The sequence below is a fragment of the Dendropsophus ebraccatus genome, chromosome 2, assembly GCF_027789765.1.
Source record: "Dendropsophus ebraccatus isolate aDenEbr1 chromosome 2, aDenEbr1.pat, whole genome shotgun sequence".
NCBI lineage: Eukaryota > Metazoa > Chordata > Amphibia > Anura > Hylidae > Dendropsophus > Dendropsophus ebraccatus.
In genome coordinates this window covers 123,932,179-123,948,202 of record NC_091455.1, presented here as the reverse complement: position 1 = coordinate 123,948,202, position 16,024 = coordinate 123,932,179, and the positions used below count along the sequence as shown (strand labels likewise).

Sequence of the window (16,024 nt, the reverse complement as noted above, 5' to 3'; positions counted from 1 at the left end):
AAGAAGTGGAAACTTGCTACACACTCCTAATATCACAGGAATTGTAGAGAGCACATACGATAGCATATACGAATGTTGAGTCATTATTACCGTGTACTGACCTGAGACACCATCCTAGTCTCCTAACTCCCCTTACTGCACAACCGATTGGCTTTAGTAAAATAGGCACCATCGATCTGACATATATACTTTCTTGACAGCCTACATACCTCTATATGACGAATCAGTGCAGGGCCAGAAACCGTCTGGAGGAGGGATGCCTTATCCAGTGGTCCCTCAACTAGTATAGGTAGGGTATAACAGGGTCACCTTACCCGACAGCACCCTACCTTTTTTAATAACTCATTCACACCTCTATTGCACACTTATGGAATAATTGCACTTTCTATGTACTCTGCACTTTATGATCATATAATAAAGTAGCTTTTTGTATAATATGCTGGGCTCACCACAATAGTCCTTTTTCCTTCACTATTTCTTGTTTGTACTACAGACTTGTGGGAGCCACATATAGAATTATTCAGCCAGGTACCATCCTCCTTTCTTACTTCTGTCTGTTATAACGACAGTGACACCAAGTTGCTGCACAGTACCATGATTCCAAAAACACCCTTCAGCCAGTGCCAGCAGCCAGGGTGCATCTGCAGGTCCAAGTGACTTTCCTGTCACTGCAGTGCCAGAGCCATCTGCACGCCAGGTCCTCCTCAGTTTCTTACAATGGCTGGACTCCAAAACATTCAATGTTGAGGATGTCATGGAGTGAGGAGATGTTAAGCAGTTACATGAGAGCAGTGAGGGGAGTGAGGCAGAGGCAGGTTGTAGCCGCAGTACAGGCTCATACTGAATGGCTGATGGGTTGGGGGAGAAGAACTTTGTCCCCAACTATGATGAGGAGGTGGTAGAAGATGATGAGACAGACCCCACCTGGCAGCCATGTGTAACATCATTGCTGACATTGGAGGAGCAGCAAGTACAGTTTGTGCCACCGAACCAGCATCTGCTTCCATCTAAGGATGCTGGGTCAGGAGTGAAAAGGGCCAGGAAGGAACATGTAGGCCCACGACAACAGCGCCCTTGCACAGAAGTTCCACAAGGCTGTAGTGCCACTCAGGAAAAGCCCAGCAGCAGTCAGGAGGAGCTAAGCAGTGTGCCACCTCACAAGAAACGCCGACTGCACCCATTAGTGTGGCAGTTCTGTGCAGGTGATGGGAGAGACAATTCTGTCACCTGCCAACAGAAAGTGGGTCAAGATTTGGGTAAAAACCCCACAACCATTTCCATGCAGAAACACATGGAGTGACAGCACTGGACCGATTGGGAGAAACGTGACCCCAGGTAAATAGCAGTCTCCCTGAACATCCAATGAATCCTTCCCCCACTTTTATCAACACCAGCTTAAATTTGTAATTTATTTCTATAAAAAAAAAATCTTAAGTCTTCCCATACTTATTAGCTACTAAATGTCATGCAGTAATGTTTTATTTTCAGTCTGACACAGTGCTCTCTGCTGACATCTCTGGCCTCTGTCTTGGTTTTCTATGAATCCCCATAGAAAACCTCCCCTACTCTGGACAGTTCCTGTCTCGGCCAGAGGTGTCAGCAGAGAGCACTGTGTCAGACTGAAAATAAAACATTACTGCATGACATTTAGTAGCTAATAAATATGGGAAGACTTAAGATTTTTTTTAAATAGAAATCACAAATTTATATAACTTTCTGATATCAGTTGATTTGAAAGAAAAAGAGTTTGGCTGGACAATCCCCTTAATGTCTTATGGCCCTATTTCACGGGTCATTTAGAGGAGCAGACAAGCGCTCTCTGCGCTCTTTGGTCCTCGTTCCCCGCTCGCTGCTGCCGCTATTCCTCGCAGCAGCAGCGAGCGGGTGAGTGCGGGAAAGGCTACATGGAGCTGCGGGGGGGGGGGGGGGGGGGGGGGGCTGCCCGGGTGATCGCTGATCGTCTGGGCAGCCCATAGGATACAGCAGCGTCTGCTGCCGCTGCTCCTATTCAACGGTGCAACGGCAGCAGATCGTTGCTGTATCAGTCGCTGGTTTTTCAACATGTTGAAAAACCAGAGACTGCAACGATCAGCCGACATGAACGATGTCGGCTGATCGTTGCACTCTATTCCTAGGGACGATTGTCATCCGTAGCGGCCGAATACGGACGATAGTCGTTCCGTGGAAAAGGGCCTTTACCACAGTCAAATGTGCAACACATGCCCCAAAGATTAGAACTATCCAGACAAACATTCCCACGTCTATGTTTCACAAAGAGGACATTTACCTTCTTGTTAAACAGAAGAGTGGGGTTTCAACCATGGCACTTTTACAATTTTACCATTTTCAAGACATGCGTGGTAACTGGAAAGATACTGTTCTTGGGATTTTTAAACTATCACAACAGTCCTTAGAGCTTGCACAATGGTTCCTGATAGGGTACTTCTTTGACATTTTAATGGCTCTTGTGATTTCTTCACTGCTTGAAAGCTATAGGAAGAGTTTCTGATGGTGTATATATCCCAGAGGATGATGTGATATTCAAAACTTTTAAGCTACCACCAGCAGCTATCTGTTGCTAAAAAGCAAGTTACCCTGCCTTATAATGCATTCATCCGTAAATGTTTGCTGAGGGTTTTGGGCAACAGAAACCAAAAATCAGAGCGCAGCCATATTTCTGCCACCTTTTAGCACTACGGTGCGAGTGTATAATACACAGTTCAGTGCATAACTACCTTGTTCAACACTGAAATTGCACATTTCCCAAAGTCTACATAGTACCGCCATGCATAAAGATCTGCTTATTGTTTTACGCAGAAGCCCATGGAGCGACATGTGAATGCACCATTTGGGTACAAACACATACACCGTATATGCAGCGTATTTACTGCTGCGGTACGCAGCAGATTAGATCTTAATAACTGAACACAGCCTCAAATCTGAACCACCAAGTCTGCTGCAGATCTGCTGCGTATACGATGTGTGTGTTTGTAACCTTAGGGTGAGTTTTTTTGGGAGTGACCAAAGCGAGGATGGGACAGTCACTCCTGTACCCCATCAGGGGTTTCCTCCTTCCCTGTTCATTTAATGAATGACGAAAAACAACACAAATTTCGAGCTGCTTCGCTCATCTCTAGTGGTAACCAATATACAGTCAGATAGATGAGAGCACTTTTAGACAGTGTACCTAAGTAAGATAGAAAGCATCTGTCTTTTTACCGAATGTACAGTAGTTTCTTAAAAAAAAAAAAATAGTTTTTAAGCATTACAATATTTTGTATCTCTTAAAAAGCTGTTATGAAAAAAACAGTAGAAAGCTTTATTAACAGAACAGAAATATGATAAAATAGTATCTTTTTTTTTTTTTTTGCAGCTACGCTTTCCCGAGGGTTCATTACCTCCTGTAATTCTAGGTTTCCCTGTGGGGTTTTGATCTGAATTATATAAATTAAGCTCAGCACACAACAGTCTTCATCAACATTGTGTGAAAGCTCTCTTAATTAACGCCTATGATGTTTCAACCTTAAGGTCTCTGAAGGAATAGCATACCTCAAGGAAAACCAGTAATTTTCCTTAATGCTACTTTTTTAGAGATGAGCGCAACTCGAGCAAGTCTGACTGTTTGGCATTTGAATACCAGTGGCTGGCAGCCCTAGGGAGGTCTGGAATACAGGACTTTATGGCTGTATCCATGTTTTTCCAGACTCCCTGAGGCAGTACCCAACTTCTTCAGCCACCGTTATTCAAATGCTGAACAACCAGACTAAAGCCTGCTCAAGTTGCACTCATCTCTCCTACCTTTACATTATAAGGTGAGGGCTAGGCTTATGAACAACTATATATAATAATAATTCACTTGTAAGTTGTACTTAAGCCAGTTCCAAGGTGACAATGTACATTTAGGGTATTAACTGTATTAATGTATTAAAGAGTTACTAGGACAATAAGCTGGGAGCTAAAAAGGTCTAAGTATGGCAGTCCCTAAGCTTTTTTCTTTGGAGTAGCTGGTGAGTCCCCTCTTCACTGCAAGCAAAATGAAGCAAGCTATGCAATGCAAGGTTGCCTATGGCCCTTCAGAGTAGGGAGCCCCCCCCCCTTCTTTTCCAGATCACAGAGGGTCTTGAACCTGAAAGTCAGAACATTCTAAAAGTGGAATTTAGGTTATGGTCACACATGGTAAAAAAAAAAAAAAAAGAAAGAAAAAAAAAAATAAAATAAAAAATACAACAGTGAATTCGGTATAAAACACGGCTGTATTTTAAATCTAATAATGTGCTACAATAAAGTCTATGGGAAAATCCAGTCCATGCACAGATTGTAAAAAAAAAATAAAAAATTTATATATATTTTACAGTTAGATTCAAAACACAGCTGTTTTATACCTAACTTACCGTCGTGTTTTGCTTTCTTAATTTTCGGACTACCACTCACTGATCCGCCCCTAGCCAGCCTGCCCCTCCTAATGAATATTGACACATCGTTTTGCATTGCCAGCAATTATCACTGCAGAGAGCTGGATGAATGTTCATTAGAAGGTTTGGGTCAGCAACAGACCAGGGAACTGAAGGTGGTAGTACTCAAGGGGTACTCCGACAAACTCCTTTTTTGGTAATGCCAGGGGAGGAGGCTGGTGTAAACAGTAACATCCACTTACCACACCGGCTCCAGTCCCATGGTGTCCCTCTGCTTCCATGTCAGACAGACAGGACTAAATGTGGCAGGCTCATACTAAATGGCTGAGCAGAACTGCTGTGTCGCATCTCAGTCCAGGAAGTGGACTGGAGATGCAGAACATGGGTGGTAGCATTTCAGCAGGGTAGGAAAGTGGATGCTATGTTTACACACTGATGAAATTTAGTGGATGGTCGCCATTTAATGACAATTACCGTTATTTTAAAACAACCATTAAACAATGGCAATCCACTGAATTTTTAAAAAATGTGTGAACATAGCCTGTGTTTTCAATCGACTCCTGATTTTGGCAACAAAACACAGATCGCAAACATTGTGTGGGAACAAAGCCTTATGGTTAACCATCTACGTAGCAAAAAAAAACAAAACAAGTAATAGCCCTCCGTTGGATTGATCCCTGTCCCCTAACATTGCCAAGATGGAACTCCCTGGTAAATGCAGGGGTACCAGTTGAGCAGACAGCTTATAGAAATAGGGGTTAACTCAAAAAATGTCATAAGGCATGGAATATATGGTGTGCATCCCCTTTGTCTAAATACTCTGTCCACAACTAAAAATCAAAGATTTCCCTCTTGCACAACTCAGAGCTAAAATATGTATATTTTGCTGCATGTACGTGACATTAGCATCATATGTAAACCTACAGGCTTTTTTGGGGATCATTATATATAAAGGTTTTTTTTGCATTTCTACAGTGTGCTTGTGAAAATGTTAGGTGTTTTCTGTGGGTCAGTTTGATTACTCTATGGAGAGAAAAACAAACAGTCATGGTAGCACATCCAAAAACCTTATAAATGATCACCTGTTTCACAGCAGAATATACTACTATCAGGAGCAGGGGCGTAGCTAGGAGTAATGGGGCCCCATAGCAGAAAACTGCATGGGGCCCCATGAAACCTTGAATGGGGTGGAGTGCAGAGGGAGAGCTGGGCAGGAGACTGGAGCAGGCTGGGCAGAGGGACCGGCCCGGGCACACACCTGGCATCTCCTCCCTGAGAACACAGGCTCCTCTCCTGGTCTCGTGCACGTGCACCGGAGGTCCCTGGTGTCCGGAGGAGGCAGCCGCTGAAGGAGCTACGTTCGGGACTGGAGTTGCAGTTGCTGGAGATGTACAGCAGGATAGAGGGGCGCAGTGCAGACCCCCGATCCCGCTGTACATCTCCAGCAACTGCAACTCCAGCACCTAACGTAGCTCCTTCAGCGGCTGCGGCCTCCTCCTCCGGTACACAAGATCAGGAGGGGAGCCGTTGTACCAGGCTGAAGGCAGACTATTATGGAGGAAAGCTGCTGGTCGGGTGAGGTGACATGTGATGCGCGGGAGGGACGGCTGCACGCGCGATCATGATGACACACTGCAAGCTGTTCCACCCGCAGGGGGGGGGGGGGGGGTGATACTATTAGCACCCACCATGGAAGTTTTACCTTGGGGGCCCGAGCCCCCGGGCCCCATAGCGACGGTGTACCCTGCCCCCATGGTAGCTACGCCAGTGATCAGGAGTTAGTTACATGTTGATCATAGTGCAAAAGCCCACACACCACATCAAGGTTCGTTAATAACCTGGGTCCCTAAGTTAAAAATGGTGCAGCCCCACATGGCAAATACCACCGCAACAACAGCACCATAGGAGGAAGCAGACCAGTAGCCCAGCAACCCTAATGTTGCCAGACATAGCCTCCCTGGGCTCGGGCCACACCACCTGCAGACAGAGTGCTGCCACAGGAATGGAACTACACCACACAAGGAAAAGCAGATGGAAAGAAACACCTTACCCTGTGCTGCCAGCCAGCAAGACTGAGTAAAGCTAAGCTTCGGCGCTATATATACTTACTAATTAAAACCACCTGGGGTGAGGGAGGAGTGCTAAACAAAGGCAAAAAAAAGGGACAGAATATGCAATGTACTTTATGGAGAGTGGTAGCACATTCGAAAAACGTAATATACACCTCAGGTCGGGTCTGGGTGCTGTCAGATTCTCTTTAAATACATGTTAAAAGATTATGGCGTTTGGAGAGGTCAAGGAGGTGGGGTCAAGCTTCCTGCAGTGTTGGAGCATTGGCACCCCCCACTACAGCTCAGAATAGAAAGAAAAGCTTGTCTGAAAACCTCTCCAAAGGCCATCAGCTTTGGAAAAGGTACCATTCATGGCATTGCCCCATATCTATAAGCCCATAGCTTGAAGAGGTGCTGACAGCCTGCATCAGTTCTACATTTTGCATATCGCTTGCGGGTTATAGACAGCTGTTCCACACCTGCAAATAAATATTCTCTTGACAGGGAATTTCACTACAGCACAATGTAGGTATAGTAATCTAGGGACTGTAAATGACATTGGATCATGAAAGAGCTAGGTTTACAAGCTCATATGCTTATAAATTTATTCCTATAGCATATTCAAATTTCTGTATTCAGTTTACCTTCCTAGATATGTTTTAAAATTATGATTCCCCTCAGACAGGGTTGTAAAACACTAGGGAAACATGTATGAAAAAGCGTAAATGCGTTTTTTAGGCGCAAATCGGCGTAAAAATATTTGCAGCGGAAAACGATACTGAAACCTATGCCAGCTCTGAGCTGATGTAGGTTTCAAAATGTTTGCACGGACGGCTCCTTGCGATCCGGATTTTTGTAGAGGCAGTGCGCCTCTACACAAATCCCGTGAGCTCCGGAGCTGCGGGGACATTTGTAAACCCGGCATAAAAGACACCGGACTTAATAAATGTCCCCCTAAATGTTTGTTTTTTTACTCTCAAGAGAAACTAACAACACTGCTCAAAAAATAAAGTGAAGACTTAAACAACACAATATAACTCCCAGTAAGGGAAGCTGCGAAATCCGCTGCAAATCCTGGTACTGTCACTTCAATGGGGTTACATAACCGCAGCGGAATGAAAATTCTGCTACCGGTATGTAACCCCACTGACGTGACAGTACCAGGATTCACAGCGGATTTCGCAGCTTCCGCTGCGAATCCGATACGTGTGAAGCTACCCTTAGGCTGCATTCCCACGTTCCGTGATCCTGACGGATCACGGACGTGGAATGCATGTACTGGAGTCCCCCCGCACCCGGGACAGCATCTGTAATTAGATGCTGGGAGCGGGGGAGACTATTCATAAGCGCCGCGGTGCTGTTACTACAGCGTGGCGCTTATGAATACAGTCTCCCCCGCTCCCAGCATCTAATAACAGATGCTGTCCGGGCACGGGGGGACTCCGGTAACTGCATTCCAAGTCCGTGATCAGTCAGGATCACGGAACGTGGGAATGCAGCCTAAATCAAACTTCTATGAAATCATACTGTCCACTTAGAAAGCAACACTGATTGACAATCAACTTTACATGCTGTAGTGCAAACGGAATAGACAACAGATGGAAATTCTTGGCAATTAGCAAGACACTCAATATAGGAGAGGTTCTAAAGGTGGGGAACACTTCTCAGTACCTATGCTTTCTGGCTGATGTTTTGGTCACTTTTGAAAGTTGGTGGTGCTTTAACACTTGTGGTAGCATGAGACAGACTCTACAACCCACACAAGTGGCTCAGGTAGTGCAGCTCATCCAGGATGGCATGTCAGTGCAAGCTGTGTCTGTCAACGTAGTGTCCAGAGGCACTACCAAGAGACAGACCAATAGACCAGGAGACATGGAGGAGGCGGCCGTAGGAGGGCAACAACTCAGCAGCAGGACAGATACCTCCACCTTTGTACAAGGAGGGACAGGAGGAGCACTGCCAGAGCCCTGCAAAATGATCTCCAGCAGGCCACAAACATGCATGTGTCTGCACAAACTGTTAGAGACCAACCCCATTAGGATGGTATGAGGGTCCGACGTCCACCAATGAGGGGGGGGGGGGGGGGGGGGGGGGGGGGAGTGCTCACTGCCCAACATCGTGCAGGATGCTTGGCATTTGCCAGAGAACACCAGGATTGGCAAATTCGCCACTGGCACCCTGTGCTCTTCACAGATAAAAGCTGGTTCTCATTGAGCACAGACGTGACAGTCTTGAGACACTGGTGGGCGATCTGCTGCCTGCAATATCCTATATCCTTCAGCATGACCGGTTTGGCAGTGGGTCAATAATGGTGATGGGTGTAATTTCTTTGGAGGGCCACACAGCCCTCCATGTGCTCACCAAAGGTAGCCTGACTGCATTTAGGCACTGAGATGAGATCCTCAGTCCCCTAGTAAGACCATATGCTGGTGTGGTTGGCCCTGGGTTCCTCCTAATGCAGGACAATGCTAGACCTCATGTGGCTGGAGTGTGTCAGCAGTTCCTGCAAGATGAAGGCATTGAAGTTATGGACTGGCCTGTCCGTTCCCCAGACTTGAATCCGATTATCTGGGACATCATGTCTCGCTCCATCCACCAACATCACGTAGCACCACAGACTGTCCAGAGTTGGCGGATGCTTTAGTCCAGGTCTGGGAGGAGATCCCTCAGGAGACGATCCGCAACCTCATCAGGAGCATGCCCAGGCATTGTAGGGAGGTCATACAGGCACATGGAGGCCACACACAATACTGAGCCTCATTTCGACTCTGTACTAGTGATGTCACGATACCAGAATTTTGAGTTTGATACAGATACCAACTTTTTTATTTCGATACTCAATACCAATTCGATACTTAATAAAGAATTAAAAAAGAAAAACACAACTATAGAAATATAATGCATGCCCCCCCTCGACTGTTATATGTGACCTTTTCATCACTGAATTTTTTTTCTGGGACATGATTTCACAAAAAAAAAAAAAAAAAAAAAATCAGCAAATTTGGACTTGGCCTCTTTGCAATTACACTGTTTACTGTGCAAGATCAGGAATGTAATCATTTTATAGTTCAGACAATAACACTTCAGCTATCAGGGTATGCTGCAGGCAGTAGTTATGCACTGTTTTAGCTGTGTGGGTATGCTGGGGGCAGTAGTTATGCACTGACAATTTCAGCTGTCGGGGTATGCGGGGGGGGGGGCAGTAGTTATGCACTGTTTTAGCTGTTGGGGTATGCTGGGGGCAGTAGTTATGCACTGTTTCAGCTGTCGGGATATGATAGGTCTAGTAGTTATACACTGTCTCAGCTGTCAGGGTATGCTGGGGGCAGTAGTTATGCACTGTCACTGTTTTAGCTGTTGGGGTATGCTGGGGGCAGTAGTTATGCACTGTTTCATCTGTCCGGGTATGATAGGGCTGGTAGTTATTCACTGTCTAAGCTGTCGGGGTATGATGGGTGTAGTAGTTATGCACTGTTTTTTAAATAACATTATGGATAATTCTCTTTTTAAGTCTTTTTATTTTACAAAAAAATCCTAGAAGGCAAGGAGAGGAGAGACGCCAGTGTCTGCATACACTGTGACAGTACATGTATACACAGCACCTGGGTCAGAACAGCGTACGTGAAGTAGATTGCCACAGTATATACAGACTCAGAGACTGTCAGAGACAGAGAAAGAAAAAGAAGACAGCTAGCTAGGTAGGACAGGAGATAGAGAGATATGATTCATAGATAGAAGGATGCATTGTGGCAACTTGGCATGAAGAGAGTCAGTATCCCACTGGCGGTGGGCTCCTGGGGCGGGGCTTACCGGGACGTACCCGGAACATTAATTATCCAGGTCCCTAGCACGTTTGTTTTCAGGAGTGCCCCAAACCAACCACTGTGCAAGGAGAGAGACTAGCTCCATAGCAGCCCCGTGGGCAGCACTCCCATGTAGTCCCCCCCCCCCCCCCCCCCCGGGGCCACAACCCTCTGCAAATCTACAGTACCGCAACTGTCAGCCTTGAAGTGTGCACAGGTGTCAAAAAGGAAGCCCTGCTCATGCACCACCTTGGCCCTCAGCGTCACCGGCTCCCTAGGACTCAGCCCCTGGACTTGGACGTGCAGTGTCTCATCCCCCAGTGAGGAGACAATGACAGGCATACTGGGCGGCCTATACTCTGTACAGTCCGGGGTCTCCCCAGCCCTGCCGCAGCACAGCGACCCGCTTCTAAACGGAGCATCACTCTGGAACAACTCACCACGTCGTGCAACCCGCCGCTGCACCGGTGGTACCGGGGGGTGGGTAAGGGGTTGATCGGGCGCCATATGGACATTCCCTGCTTAAATGACTGCTGCCCGCAGGATCATTTCTGGAGGGAATAAATGCAGCTGTCAGTGTGACAGCGGCATGTACACAGTAAAATAGCCGGTACAAGCTATCGCTAAGTGCCGGCTATTTGAATTTGGCGCTGTCGGGAGCGGAGGGTAGGCGGTCAGCCGAGGTGACTCTAGAGGGAGCACAGAACATGGCCAGCACTCAGCTAGCTGGTGGCCGTGTTCTCTGCACTATACTTTATGTTAAGCTGCTCTATTAGGCAGCTTAACATAAAGTATCGAATACCAGGAAATCCTGGTACCGAAACCTTTTTATGCCCAGAATATCTATAGTAGTATCGATATTTCTGTGCATCCCTACTCTGTACCACAATCTGTCCCCCCCCCCCCCCCCAAAACCACTTGCACCTTCGGATAGCTGCTGTTAATCCATGATCTGTCCTGGGGTCCGTTCGGCAGGTGATGCAGTTATTGTCCAGAAAAATATTTTAGGGTATAAACTAGGGATGCACGATGCACCGAAAAATCGATTCTACTATCGATTTTCGGGGCATATTTTCGGTTCGATACCAGGATTTCCTGGTATTCGATACTTTATGATAAGCCGCAGAGCGGCTTATCATAAAGTACACAGCAGAAGACATGGCAGGCAGTGAGCTGAGTGCCTGCCATGTGCTCTGCGTGGCCCCCCTGGTGTCACCTCCTCTGTCCACCCGCCCTCACTCTCTCCACTCCCGGCGGCGCTAACTTCCAATAGCCGGCACACAGCGATCGTATGTGCCGGCTATTTAACTGTATAGATGCCGCTGTCACACTGACAGCGGCATTGTCCCTCTCTCCTAACCTGCTCCCTATGTAGCGGGGGTCGGCTACTGTGTGTAGCAGACCCCCGCTACTAATGACTGCAGCCGGCAGTCATTTACCCTTTAGTGAAAGGGTCAGAGCAGGGTCAGCGGCTGCAGAGGGAGAGCGGCCGGCGCTTCCTGAAGAGGAGAGCGGAGCATAAGGCTGAGGGCGGGGAGGAGATGCGGCCACTACATCTGGCTGCACAGCACTGTAAGGTGGGGGCCACAGGACTGTGAGGGGGCGGCAGGCCGGGGCCGACAAGACACTCCCGGGGCGGACATCAGCTATGTGAGAAAGGTAAAGAGGGGATCGGCCTGGCTCTCACTGGGATGGGGGGAGGGGGTCTGCAGTCTGCAGTTTACCTTGCTGCCCAAATCCAGGTCACCCTGCTGGGTCAGTGGTCACCATGCCCTGACAGCAGGAGTACAGCTGGTGTGTGTCTGTGTGTATGTGTTACATGACTACAGCTCCCATCATCCCCCCTGATAGCTGGTGTGTGTGTGTGTGTGTGTGTGTTACATGACTACAGCTCCCATCATCCCTGATAGCATGTGTGTGTGTGTTACATGACTACAGCTCCCATCATCCCCCTGATAACTGGTGTGTGTGTGTGTTACTTGACTACAGATCCCATCATCCCCCTGATAACTGGTGTGTGTGTGTTACATGACTACAGCTCTCATCACCCCCCCTGATAGCTGGTGTGTGTGTTACATGGCTACAGCTCCCATCATCCCCCCCCTGATAACTGGTGTGTGTGTGTTACATGACTACAGCTCCCATCATCCCCCCTGATAGCTGGTGTGTGTGTTACATGACTACAGCTCCAATCATCCCCCCTGATAGCTGGTGTGTTTGTGTTACATGACTACAGCTCCCATCATCCCCCTGATAACTGGTGTGTGTGTGTTACATGACTACAGCTCCCATCATCCCCCCTGATAGCTGGTGTGTGTGTGTTACATGGCTACAGCTCCCATCATCCCCCCCTGATAGCTGGTGTGTGTGTTACATGACTACAGCTCCCATCATCCCCCGATAGCTGGTGTTTGTGTTACATGTCTACAGCTCCCATCATCCCCCCTGATAGCTGGTGTTTGTGTTACATGACTACAGCTCCCATCATCCCCCCTGATAGCTGGTGTGTGTGTTACATGACTACAGCTCCCATCATCCCCCCTGATAGCTGGTGTGTGTGTGTGTTACATGACTACAGCTCCCATTATCCCCCCTGATAGCTGGTGTGTGTGTGTGTGTGTGTGTATGTGTTACATGACTACAGCTCCCATCATCCCCCTGATAACTGGTGTGTTACATGACTACAGCCCCCTATCATTTCCCTGATAGATGAAGTGTTAGGCCTCTTTCACACTATCCGTGCCGCGACCCGGCACGGATTCCCCCCCTGCCACCCAGCCGCAGAGATGACAGGAGAGCATGATGTGCTCTCCTGTCATCTCATCTACTACTCACCTACTCCCCGCACTGGCCGGCTACACGCGCTCCCTGGAAGTGGCCGGGACTACGCTGCCAGGAGAAGGTATCATAGTCCAGGCCACTTCTGGTGAAGCCAGTCAGCGCAGGGAGTAGGTGAGTAGTAGATGAGATGACAGGAGAGCACAGATGACAGGAGAGCTGGGTGGCAGGGGGGGATCCGTGCCGCGATCCGCACTACGACATGTCCTATTTTTTCGCGGCACGGACCATGTGAATGGCCACATTCACTTTAATGGGCCGTAAAATTGTCCGTGGTTGCTGATCCGCGACCACGGACAATTTTACGGGACGTGTGAAAGAGCCCTTAATGTAATGTCCCTTAATGTAAATAATGTCAACTTTATTTTTAAAGTTAAAAAATTAGAGGAACATAAATTTGTTCGAACGGACCTGACAGTTGGAGGGGGGGGGGGGGGGGCATTTCTAATATTGAGGTTTTTTTTTTTTTAAATATAATTCATTTAATTTGTAAGTATCGAATTGGTATCGAGCATTGAAAAAAAAAATGTTGGTATTGGTATCGAACTCAAAATTCTGGTATCGTGACATCACTAGTATAAACCCACACGCCGTATACACAGCGTATTTACTGCTGCGATACGCAGCGAATACGCAGCAAAAACGCAACAAATACGCAACAAAAACGCAGCAGATTAGATCTAAATAACTGAACTCAGCATTAAATCTTCACCATCAAACTGCTGCGTATTTGTTGCGTATTTGCTGCGTATACGGTGTGTGGGTTTGTACCCTTAAACTTGCAGCCCTGTGTCAAACTGCCGTGGCCTAGAGTGACTATGCATTAGGCTGGCACAACCTCTCTGTCCCTCCTCACCATTAGGAATGCTCCATCCAGGTATTCTCCTATTCCTCACTTGTCTGAACACTGCACAAGTGCCTTAACGATCCAGGCCATGTGCCAGGCTGACACAGGTGATCAATAGTAGAAAATCTGCCTGGAGCATTCCTAATGATGAGGAAGGAGAGAGAGGTTGTGCCAGCCTAATGCACAGAACTCTAGGTCACGGCCGTTTGGCACAGGACTGCAAGTTTAAAAGTTGTTTGTAGGACAATAACTGCATCACCTGCCGAACGGACCCCAGGACAGATCTTGGATTAAAAGCAGCTATCTGAAGGTACAAGCAGTTTGGGGGTCAGATTGTGGGTACAGAGTCACATTAAAGTGACTGTACCACCAGGCCCAGGCTGAAGCACTGGAGGCGGGCCGACCCACCCTTAGTGGGAGGAAACCCTAGCCCCTCTATGATAGGGTTCCATTGATTCTAATGGAGTCACGTCATGGAGGGGCTGGGGTTTCTTCCCACTAGGGGTGGGTTGGCCCGCCTCCAGTGCGTCAGCCTGGGCCTGGTGGTACAGTCACTTTAATTCATTCAGATCTAGGATGTTTTATTTGAGTGTTCACTTTATTTTTTTTGAGCAGTGTAAATCTCCATAAGCCATCTGCTAGGAATCAGACCACTGGAATCTCCACCAAGCAATGAGATCAGATGACCCACACCATCTATTAGACAGCAGACGGGGATATGCGATCAGAAACAATTTGAGGCCATGGTACAATCTAATTCCCTCTCACTGGAAATACAAGATTCAATGCTGTGACCCCGCTCTGAGCTGTAGTAAAGCAGCTATCACCTACATGTAGCAGTCACTATTGTAAATGTACATGATTCCCTTAGTGTATTTATGATACAAACTTTGCAGTCTATATCTAATACTGCACCTAATGTTCTGTCCCCAGGCTGTAGCACTGGGCACCATCATCTTGGTGACATCAGTGCATTCCACCAGGCAGCCTCTGCTTGAACTTTCCACCTGTATTCCCTAATGTGAACATACCCTTACTGTCACCAAATCCACTACCCCCACCCCCTGGACTTTGGATTGAGCAGAGACTTTAATGTACAAGACCTACTGATGTCTTCCCTCATCCTATATACTTGCTGAGCTGTCCCCACTCTATAATCCGCTGAGCAGATCACGTAACATGGGGCAGCCCAGCTCCAGCACAGGAACCTAGCAGAATCTCCCCAATACCTAGGACTCCTCTTACCCACAAGCCCTGGCGGCATCTTGCTGGGCTCTCGCCATATACTGAGAGGGTAGCAAAGCTCGCTGACAGCTTGGCGACCTATTCCAGCCTGACAGAAGCCGCATACTGTGGTGTGCATGGCGCCCTAGTGAGTGGTGTTAGCAGACTGGTGAAGGTTGGGATGGCTCCGCAGTACTCCCCCCTGCCATGTGCTGTGCCCACCATGCCCGGCACCCTGCGGCTCCCTCCCACCTTACCTTTCCGCAGCTCCCTATCCCACACGGAGACAATAACGCGGGAGTGCTTTCTATGGTGGATGAGCCACAGGGACAGGGTCTGCACGCTCTGCTGAGAGTTACTCAGCTCCGACAACTTTTTCTCCAGCGCCGCCTCAGAGAACGCAGACATGCCTGCCGGCCGCAGGCGCCCAGCTCCGTGTACCGCGGCCGAGCCGTGCTACACCACCGTCACTGATAAGCTCCGCCTCTCAATCTCCCACTCGTGCTGTGTGCGCGACCGTGGACAAGAGCCCCGGGAGAGACTAGTGCCCGGCTCCAGGTCTGTTTTTCCGGTTACTATACGGCAAATGCTAGGTATATCCTCTCCTTTCAGTGTGATGTCACCAGGAGGGGCGGGGCTTTGACCAGAAGGGGCGGAGTTGTGTTGACCTTACAAGCAGGAAGTAGGAAGCAGTGAGCTGCTGCACCATTCACTGGTATATAAGCTCCAATCTCCACAGTAACATGGGGGGATACAGGGGGAGAGGACAGGTGTGTGGGGTCTGTATACAGATACCACACACCAGTCCTCTCCTACTGTATACAGACCCCCCCACACCAGTTCCCTCCT

General features: G+C 48.0%; 1 protein-coding gene across 5 annotated transcripts in view; it reads right to left on the bottom strand.

Moving 5' to 3' along the window:
* The window catches only part of RPRD1A (regulation of nuclear pre-mRNA domain containing 1A), a 65,930-nt gene extending 50,132 nt beyond the window's left edge, over window positions 1-15,798 (bottom strand). For all 5 annotated transcript variants that reach the window (XM_069958208.1, XM_069958209.1, XM_069958212.1 and 2 more), the window contains exon 1: window positions 15,433-15,798. In XM_069958208.1, coding sequence (XP_069814309.1) covers window positions 15,433-15,583 — 151 coding nt within the window. In that variant the 5' untranslated portion in view covers window positions 15,584-15,798. The remainder of the gene's footprint in view (window positions 1-15,432) is intronic.
* Window positions 15,799-16,024: the final 226 nt, after the last annotated feature.